This window comes from Mandrillus leucophaeus, unplaced genomic scaffold (genome assembly GCF_000951045.1).
Source record: "Mandrillus leucophaeus isolate KB7577 unplaced genomic scaffold, Mleu.le_1.0 Scaffold34, whole genome shotgun sequence".
Taxonomy (NCBI): Eukaryota; Metazoa; Chordata; class Mammalia; order Primates; family Cercopithecidae; genus Mandrillus; species Mandrillus leucophaeus.
In genome coordinates, this window is record NW_012103587.1 from 76,057 (window position 1) to 86,077 (window position 10,021).

The 10,021-nt window shown below is 50.9% G+C and overlaps 1 protein-coding gene across 2 annotated transcripts in view; it reads right to left on the minus strand.

Annotated features, from left to right (window-relative positions):
- RILPL1 (Rab interacting lysosomal protein-like 1) overlaps positions 1 to 10,013 on the minus strand; it is a 63,406-nt gene extending 53,393 nt beyond the window's left edge. For both annotated transcript variants that reach the window (XM_011988855.1, XM_011988856.1), the window contains exons 1-2: positions 9,759 to 10,013; positions 1,589 to 1,739 (exon numbers count right to left, since the gene is read on the minus strand). In XM_011988855.1, the coding sequence (XP_011844245.1) occupies positions 1,589 to 1,739; positions 9,759 to 9,995 (388 nt within the window). In that variant the 5' untranslated portion in view covers positions 9,996 to 10,013. The remainder of the gene's footprint in view (positions 1 to 1,588; positions 1,740 to 9,758) is intronic.
- Between the last annotated feature and the right edge of the window lie 8 nt (positions 10,014 to 10,021).

Below are 10,021 nucleotides of genomic sequence, written 5' to 3' on the forward strand. Positions count from 1 at the left end.
AGTAGCTGGGATTACAGGCACACGCCACCATGCCTGGCTAATTTTTGTATTTTTAGTAGAGATGGGGTTTCATCACGTTGACCAGGCCTCAAACTCCTGACCTCAAATGATCCACCTGCCTCCGCCTCCCAAAGTGCTGGGATTACAGGCGTGAGCCACCGCGCCTGGCCTTCAGTGCCATACTTGATTCTGCAGAGTGGTCACCACACATTCTGAAGTTGGGCACCCACCCAAGGTCCGTCCCCATCCCATCAAACATGAGGAGGAGGCTCATGTGGGGAGCCATGGAGTTTCTCAGAAGTGATGACTCTGAGATTCCTTGGGGTGAGCTGCAGGAGGCACCCCTGCTTTAGTGGGCAGGAAGCTGCAGGGCTGAGCAGAGCAGGTACTGCCCACAGCCCCGCCTGGCCCGAATCTTGCGGCCCGTCTGTCCTTTTCCCAGCACCAGAAGAGGCCCTGTATAAAGGTTCTAGACAAGTGCTTATTGGATGAGTGACAGTTCGGGGGATCCAGCGCCATTCAGGTCTGGGATGCCATCCCGGCCTGCTCACTGGTAAGTGTGTGTCTGTGGTAAGAGCCTCTAATCTCCTCCCAGCACACTTAGAATAAAATCCGAACTTTAGCCTCTAAGGAGCTATATGATCTGACCCCTGTGACCTCATCTCCAACCTCCCGAGCCCTCAATCATCTTCTGATACCCTAGCCTTCTTTTTTTCATCTTACTGTCGCTCAGGCTGGAGTGCAGTGGTATAATCTCAGCTCACTGCGGCCTCAACCTCCTGGGCTCAAGTGATCCTCCCGTTTCAGCCTTCAAGTAGCTCAGACTACAAGTGTGTACCACTGCACCTGGCTAATTTTTAAAAAAAATTTCTAGTAGAGATGGGGTCTATGTTGCCCAGGCTGGTCTCGAACTCCTGGCCCCAAGTGATCTTCCTGCTTCAGCCTCCCAAAGTGCTGGGATCACAGGAGTGAGCCACCACGCCTGGCCTACACTAGCCTTCTTGGTTTCCCTCAAATGCTCATGTCCCAGGGCCTTTGCACGACTGCCCCTGCAACCCCAACCCAACACACACAGATAATTGTGTGGTTCACTCTGTTACTTCATGAGGGTTCAAATGGGACCTCCTCGGAGGCCTTCCCCGACGGCTGTATCCAAAGATGGCCCTACCAAGTCACTCTATCACATGCCCCACTGCAGCTTTCCCAGAGCACGGCCACCCCCTGGACCTATGGCATCTGTGTGTTTACACGTAAAGCCCCTTTCTCCTCTGCACAGCACACAAGCTTCCCAAGGGCAGGGTCGCTGTCACGTTTAACACGTATCCCAGGGCCAAGAGAGGAGCCTGACAAACAGAGGAGAACCTGTGACAGTTTGCTGAAAGGACCTCTGTGTCACCATCTGTAGACTGAGGCTACAGTATGTCTCTCTGGAAGGGTTACGGTGTGAATCAACATGACACAGAAGGCAAAGGGCTTTGGAATCAGCCAGCACCGCACCAACGTCCAGGGGCGGTGGCGACCATCGCTGATGTGGACGATGAGAAAAGGAACGGCCGGCCCCCTTGCACTGGCGCCGGCCCCTGCTTACCTTCATGCTTCTGGAACTCCTCCTCTGAGAAGCTGACATCCTTGTGGGAGAGGTTGGTCATGAGCTGCTTGTTCTCCTCCTGCAGCTGGGCGATCTGGGAGAGGAGGTCCTGCGCCTCCCCTCGCCACACATCCTCCACCAGCTCCAGCTCCTGCCATGGCGAGGGGACAGTGTGGGTCACTGCCCGCCCAGGGCGGCGGCCCCACCCACCCCAACCCTCAGGGGCAGCTAGGGTTGCTGGGACTTCAGAAGTGGGCATCAGGCAGCTGGGCCAGCAAGGCCACCACGAGCCCCATATGGCACCTTTGCAAGAAACAGAAGGCACCCTTCTTTGGGGCAGATGCCTGTGTTTATGCTGTTAGGACCAGGCCCAGTGAGAACTGCCCCAAGGATAACCACAAAGCTGGTGCCGCATCTTGGAGCTCTCTTCAGAGCAGACAGAGCTGCCCCAGGATACGGGGGTTCTAACATTCCCAACCTCTGGGGGGCACACCCCCGGTCTCTGGACAGTTGGGACAAATCTCTCTCCAAGACAGCCAGAGGTCTTGAGAATCCTGGGGATGCCGAGGCAGGCAGGGGCCCCGGCCCCAGCGTTCCTTAGGTGTCTGATCTAGGTGTCTCTCCATGGGGTCTTCAACCACTGACGTGACCACCCTGAGCCTCAGTTTCCCTCAGTGGGGGAACCAGAACAAAGGCTCACAAAGTGAATGTGAGGATAAATAAAATCGGTCTATTAAAGTTATTTTGTGGGTGGCTGTAGTCAAAGAAATAGCCAATAACAAGTGCTGACAAGGACAGGAAGAAACTGGAACCCTCCTACACTGCTGGTGGGAATGGAAAACGGTGCGGACGTTTTGGAAAACACTCTGGCAGTTTTGCAAAATATTAACACAGAGTTACTGTAGGACCCAGAGATTCCAGGCCTTGGATCAGCTCAAGAGGTATGAACACAATGTCCATATGAAAACGTATGCAGGTGAATGTTCCTCACAGCATTACTGCTAGTAGCCAAAAGGCAGAAACTCCAGTGTCCATCAACTGATGAATGGGTAAATAAACGTGGCACATCCAAACAATGGAACATTATTCGGCCATGAAAAGGAATGAAAGTCTGACATATGCTGCAACATAGGTGGACCCTGAAAACATTATGGAAAGAAGCCAGACACAAAAGGTCACATGTTATATGATCAGTTTTAGAAAATGTCTAATATCGGCAAATCCATAGACATAGGAAGCAGACTGGAGGTTGTCTAGAGCCAGAGTGCTACAGGGGAAACGAGGAATGACTGTGAATGGGATGGATTTTCTTTTGGGGGGTGATGAAAATGTTCTAAAATTGATAGTGGCCGGGAGCGGTGGCTCACACCTGGAATCCCAGCACTTTGGGAGGCCAAGGCAGGCGGATCACTTGAGGTCAGGAGTCCAGGACCAGCCTGGCCAACATGGCAAAACCCCGTCTCTACTAAAAATACAAATATTAGCTGGGCGTGGTGGTGGGCACCTGTAATCCCAGCTGCTCGGGAAGCTGAGCCAGGAGAACTGCTTGAACCTGGGAGGCAGAGGCTGCAGTAAGCTGAGATCAAGCCACTGCACTCCAGCCTAGGGCACACAGTGAGACTCCATGTCAAAAAATAAAATATAAATAAAATAATAAAATAAAAAATAAAATAAAATAGTGGTTCAAGACATGGACACTGGAGCCTGCTGACCCAAGTTTGAATCCTGTTTCTGCTGCTTACTAGCTGACCTTGGCGAGTGATTCAACCTTCTGGTGCCCCAGAAATAGGGAAACTAGTGTAGTATCTGCCGGGGAGGGTGGGTGTGAGGATTAAATGGTTACTATAAGTAAAGTGCCTGGAACATGCCTGGCACCCAGAAAGCACTAACAATGTGTATGCTGATCTCTGTCCCATCCCTACAATCCATCACAAGTGGCCAGGTGGCCGGATGCTAGGCATGGCCTCTGTCCATCTTCTAAATAAGTTCTCAGACCCACCTCCTTTGTCACAAGCCTGCCGCACTGGGGAAGAGAGGAGTAAGAGCTTAGTATTTGCACAGAGGGCACAAGGTCACCAGGGGAGGTGAAGGGCAGGGCCGGGGTGGAAGTGGTGGTGAAGGGATGGAGAGGGCATGTTGACCTCCCACAAGCAGGTGTGGCCTGGAAGCAGAAAGAGGCTCATCCAGCTCTGTTCCTCTCTGTTCCCAACTGGCACAGGCCAGGCTCACACAGGGCTCAGAGAATATTAGTCAAGTGTAACTGGCTGGGGCAGGCAGAATAACGGCTCTAAAGTCATCCAAGTCCTAATCCCTGAGAATATGTTAACTTATGTGGCAAAAGGGACTGTGCAGAGCTGATTAAGTTAAGGATCTCAGACATGGCACGGTGGCTCATACCTATAATCCCTGTAATTTAGGAGGCTGAGGTGGGAGCACTGATTTAGGCAAGGGTTTGAGAACAGCCTGGGCAACATGGCAAAGCCCCGTCTCTACAAAAAATACAAAAATTAGCTGGGCATGGTAGTGCACGCCTGTAGTACCAGCTACTTGGGAGGCTGAGGTGGAAGGATCACTTGAGCCCAGGAGGTTGAGGCTGCCGTGAGCTGTGACTATACCACAGCACTCCAGCCTGGGCGACACAGCAAGATCCCACCTTTTTTTTTTTTTTTAGAAAAGGCTCTCGAGGCTGGGCATGATGGCTCATGCCTATAATCCCAGCAATTTGGGAGGCCAAGGCAGGAAGATCACTTGAGGTCAGGAGTTCGAGACCAGCCTGGCCAACACGGCGAAACTCCATCCACTAAAAATACAAAAATTAGCTGGGCGTGGTGGCATGCGCCTGAAATTCCAGCTACTCAGGAAGCTGAACCAGGAGAACCACTTGAACCTGGGAGGTGGAGGTTGCAGTGAGCCAAGATTGTGCCACTGCACTCCAGCCTGGGCGACAGAGTGAAACTGTGTCTCACAAAAAAAAAAAAAAAAGGCTCGTGAGATGGGGAGATGATTCTGGATTATCTGGCTGGATTATCTGGTGGTCTGGTGGGCCGATGTCATGTCAGGGTCTTCATAAGAGGAGGGCAGGTCAGCATTAGACAAATATGAGGGAGATGGGAAGAAGCTACACTGCTGGCTTTGAAGATAGAGGAAGGGGCCACAAGCCAGGGAATGCAGAGTCCACAAGTTGGGGAAGGCAAAGAAACGGACCCTCCTTCACAGCCCCACAAAGGAGTGGAGCCTTCCCAACACCTTGATTTGAATTCAGTGAGAGCCATTTCTGACTTCTGACGTCCAGAAATTTTTCAGTATTATTCATATTGCTATTACCCATATGCCTCCATAATACTGTATGACATTGTATCCATAATATTGAATTATCCAGTTCAATGAGACAGTACGTTTCTGGCCAGGCGTGGTGGGTCACGCCTGTAATCCTAGTACTTTGGGAGGCTGAGGCAGGAGAATCACTTCAGCCTAGTAATCTGCGGCCAGCCGGGGCAACATGGCAAGACCCCATCTCTGCTGAAAATTAAAAAAATTAGCTGGGTGTGGTGGCACACACCTGCAGTACAGCTACTTGGGAAGCTGAGGCGGGAGGATCACTTGAGCCCATGGGGCTGAGGCTGCAGTGAGCCATGGTCACGGCACGGCACTCCACCCTGGGCAAGAGAGTGAGATGCTGTCTCAGAAAAAAAAAAAAAAAAAAAAGATAACACATTTCTGCTGTTTTGAGCCACTAAGTTTGTGTTCATTTGTTATAGCAGCCACAGGGGATGAACACAGACTTTAACCCTCAGTTCTCTTTTTTGCTTCTCTCAACGAACTGAAGTTGATGCTGGGGTTGCTGATTCTTGCCTCTGAGGTGACCACTCAGAATCTCAAGCTGCCTCCATACCAGCTCAGTGGCTCTCCCGAGAAGTCAGCCCTGATCAGTTATCTCCTTCACGTTCCTCCCTCAGCACCGAGTCCTCAAATTCCTCATCCGAGCCTACGAGCCCCAGCACCTTCCTGATTCATCTCCCAGTTCTCTTCCTTACTCGCTCTGCTCCAGCCACACTGACTCTGTGTTCCTTGAACACACTAAGTACATTCCTACCTCAGGACCTTTGCACTTCTCACGTCTTCTGCCTAGAATGCCTCTCCCCCAGATCAATCTGTGGCTGGATCCTATCCTTCATTCAGATCTCAGCTCAGATGTCACCTCCTCAGGGAAGCCTTCCTGACTACCCCATCTGTTAGACCACCACCCTAGTGAGTCTCCTTCATGTCTCCCAGTTTTATTTTCTTTATGGCACTTATCACAGGCTGATTTTTTTTCCGAGACAAAGTCTCACTCTGTTGCTCAGGCTAGAGTGCAGTAACATGATCTCGGCTCAATGCAACCTTCACCTCCCAGGTTCAAGCGATTCTCCTGCCTCAGCCTCCTTAGTAGCTGGGATTACAGGCACACGCCACCATACCCAGCTAACTTTCGTATTTTTAGTAGAGATGAGGTTTCGCCATATTGGCCAGGATGGTCTCAAACTCCCGACCTCAAGTGATCCAGCTGCCTTGGCCTCCCAAAGTGCTGGAATTACAGGTGTGAACCACCGCGCCCAGCCTGAATTTTTTTTTTTGTTTTTTTTAATCTATCTTGGCTAGGCACAGTGGCTCACACCCGTAGTCCCAGCACTTTGGGAAAACAAGACAGGACGACTGCTTGAGCCCAAGAGTTCAAGACTAGCCTGGGCAACATAGTGAGACTTTGTCTCTAAAGGAAAAAAAAAAAATTACAGTGTGCCTGTAGTCTTAGCTGCTCAGGAGGCTGAGGCAGGAGGATCACTTGAACCCAGGTGTTCAAGGCCGCAGTGAGCCATGATGCCATCATTGCTCTCTAGCCTGGATGACAGAGTAAGTCCCTGACTCAAAAAAAAAAAAGAGAAAAAAATCTCTGTCTCCCCCTCATGCTATGGCTGTTGAGCATTTGACATGTGGCTGGTCTGAGTGGAAATGTGCAGCAGGGGTTACAGACACACCAGATTTCAAAGATGTAGTAGGAAAAAAAGAGTGCAGAATATCAAATGATAAGTTTTTATATTGATTATATGTTGAAACGAAAATATTTTGGATATACTGGGTCCCATAAGATATATTAAGATTAACCTCACTGGTTTGTTATTTTGTTGTTTTTGAGACAGAGTCTCACTCTGTCACCCAGGCTGGAGTGCAGTGGTGCAATCTCGGCTCACTGCAATCTCTGCCTCCTGGGTTCAAGCGATTCTTCTGCCTCAGTCTCCTGAATAGCTGGGATTACAGGCACCCACCATCATGCCCGGCTAATTTTTGTATTTTTAGTAGAAATGGGGGTTCGCCATATTGGCCAAGCTGGTCTTCAATTCCTGACCTCAAGTGATCCACCCGCCTTGGCCTCCCAAAGTGCTGGGATTACAGGTGTGAGCCACCGCACCCAGCCAACCTCACTGTTTTTTTATTAACATGGCAAAGCTGCATAATATTTCTATAGTATAGCACTGCATTAAAAAGTCAGGCTCATCAGGGCCAAGGCCTCATCTGTCATGGTCATTACTGTCTCCCCAGTGTCCAGAACAACGTCTGGCACACAGTAGGTTCTCAGTAAATATATTTGCTGAATGGGTGAATGAATAGCACAGTCTGGTATGTTACATGCAAGCGTATCAGCCCAGCCATTGCTTTCTAGAATTTATTTGTGTTTTCCCTTTCTTCCCTGTGACCCGCCTGCTGCCTGACATGAGATTTTGCTTTTCTCTGCAGAGCCATGGCACCGAGAAGGGCACTGTGTTCACTATGGCCTGTCAACAGGTTTGCAGACTGAGTAATGAGACAGAACATGATCCAACTGTGGCCTGCATCTGAGTGATGAGTGGAAGTGAGTGAGTGGGTCTACTGGGAGGAGGAGTGGGGGGAAGAAAGTGTATGTGCTTTACTGGAGCCATAATTGCTGAAAGAGAGAGCGGAAAGGAAGGGGGGGGAAGGGGAAGAAGAAGGGGAAAGGGAAGAGGAATGGAGGCGGACAGACTAAACCAGGATATGCCAAAAAGATTTTTGTGGAAATATCATCTTGAAGAGCCTTTGAGACTTCAGGGAAAAAAAAAAAAAAAATCATACAAGTCTCTCTCTATCCCAAGAATGTGAAGTCAAGGGGTCTGGGGCTGGGGTAGGAAAGGAATTGCATCCTTGATTTAGAGAGGTCATCCTCAATGTAAGTCAACAAGCCCTGGCCCTGAGCGCACGGTGTTCACTTCCCAGCTGAACGTGTTCCAGAGGCAACAAGTGCAGCTGCTGAGAATTCCATGTGACTTCGGACCTGGTGGCCTCCGATGGCTTCCAAGGATTTCTCTCAGCCCCTCTGCCATGGAACTAAACAGCCCCAGTTTGGGGACAGTATAGATGCCAGGACTTCTGTGTGATCTGGTCAAAGCCCCTTGGTCCCTGTTAATAAGAGGCGCCACACGAGAGGATTTCCAAGGTCCCTTGCCTCCTTGACCCTCTATGAGAGATGGAAGCCTCTAGGGTAGGAGTAGAGGTGCTTGGGGGTGGGGACGGTTTCCTAATGTGAGCCTGTGAGCACCTCAGTGAACGTCTCTCCAGGCCCAAAAAGAATTTTAACACTTGTAAAGCCCTTGCTATGGGCAGGTTCTGTCCTGAACACTTTATATGTATTTATATTAACTCCTTTAAGCCTCATCACGTTCTACTGCGGGGTACTATTACTATCCCATTTTAGAACTGAGGAAACTGAAGCACAGAGATGCTGGGGGATTTGCCCAAGATCGCACAGCCTGCACGTGGTGGGGTTTGAAACCAGGCTGTCTAGCTCCAAAGTCCCAGCTTCTAGGAGTCTTGAAATTAATTACAGGTCAAAGCATTTTCAGGCTCCCAGATACCCTGGAAATGCTGCTCGACTCTTGGGAGCCTGAGTTTCCTTCCTGCCCCTAGGGCATAGGGACGCATGAGGACGAGCATAGTCAAACATGGCAGTAGAGCTGCCAACTACCTGTGGGTCTGCCCTGAGGTTAAGGGTTCAGATCCAGCTTTGGCTATTTTCCTCCAAAACACAGAGATCCATCCAAGTATACAACAGGGGATGGCCTGCCCCTGAGGTTCAGAGACGCCAGTTGTATTTCCGGAGGCTGAACAGCAAGCTGGAGACTGCTCAGACACCCTGATCCCTCAAGGAAAGGTGTTTCCTCCCATTCTCAGTCTGAAGGGGCTGCCAAGAGCATCCCTGGCTGAGGTTAGGGCAGGAAACCACATGTCTTTCACTTCCTTTTCTCCAGGAACCTCGTCTGGACTCCAGGCCCAGTGGGGAGGCCCTGATTCAGAGAGACTCCTGATCACAGGGCAGAGGCTCAGCCTAAAAGCCACCCCAAATCATCCCTTTCCCCCAATTCAAACAGGGTGGGGAGGAGACACGGGACTGGGACTCTCTCATCACTAATTCGGGACAAATCCCTCCTCCCATTGTGACCCTTGGTTTCTTCATCTGTAAAATGAAGATAATCTTTATAGAGTCCTGTGAGGATTAAGGATAAAATCAAAGAGGAGAGAACACTGGTTGCCACAGGTTCATAAGCTAGGAGAGTCCGTCCCGGGAAGAAAGTTGTAAATATGAACCTGGAGACTGGGGGTCAGAAAGCTCAGTGGCTGGAGGTCACATTCCCTTTGCTCTGGGGAGACTGGGGGTGGGGGATGAAGAAAGGGTCCTGGGCCTGATGTCACATCTTCTTGGGAAACACGGGAGGGCAAGAGGCTTATTTCATGTCTGGAAAAGAATAATACTGTCTAAGCACTTAGCTTATATGGCCCCATTTAATTCTTCTAAGGTGGGTCCTATTATGATCACCATTTGACAGGTGAGGAAATAAAGCACAGAGAGGTTAAGTAACTTACCCAAAGTCACACAGCTATTAAACTGTGTGTAAAGGTGGGATTGGAACTCCAGAGAACAGCTCTTAATCTCTCGGGTGGTATCTGCCAGCCACCCCTGGTCGGGCAAAGGAAGGTCAGGGCCTCCCTCCCTCCCCACGTAGGGTCTCCTCTGGTCCGGTCCCCGAACACACACACGTGTGCACCCACAGCTGCCCAATCCGGAAGAGCCCTTGGGTCCCCGCGGTCCCACTGCCCAGACGGACAGACCAAGGCCGCCGCCCACCTTCTGGTGCTTGCGCTCCTTCTCGATGCGGTCCATCCTCTCTAGGCGCAGGCGGTCCAGCTCCAGGCGCAGCTCGTCCAGCTCGGGCGCGACGTGGTGGCGGCTGACCAGCACCTCCAGGATCTCCAGGACGCGCACGACCTTGGGCATGAGGCGCGCGATGGCCTCGCAGCCGTGCTGGTCGATGACCCGCTCGAACTCGTGGCCCACAAGCGACGCGATGTCGTACACGTCCATGACGGTCAGCTCGGCCACGTTCTTCT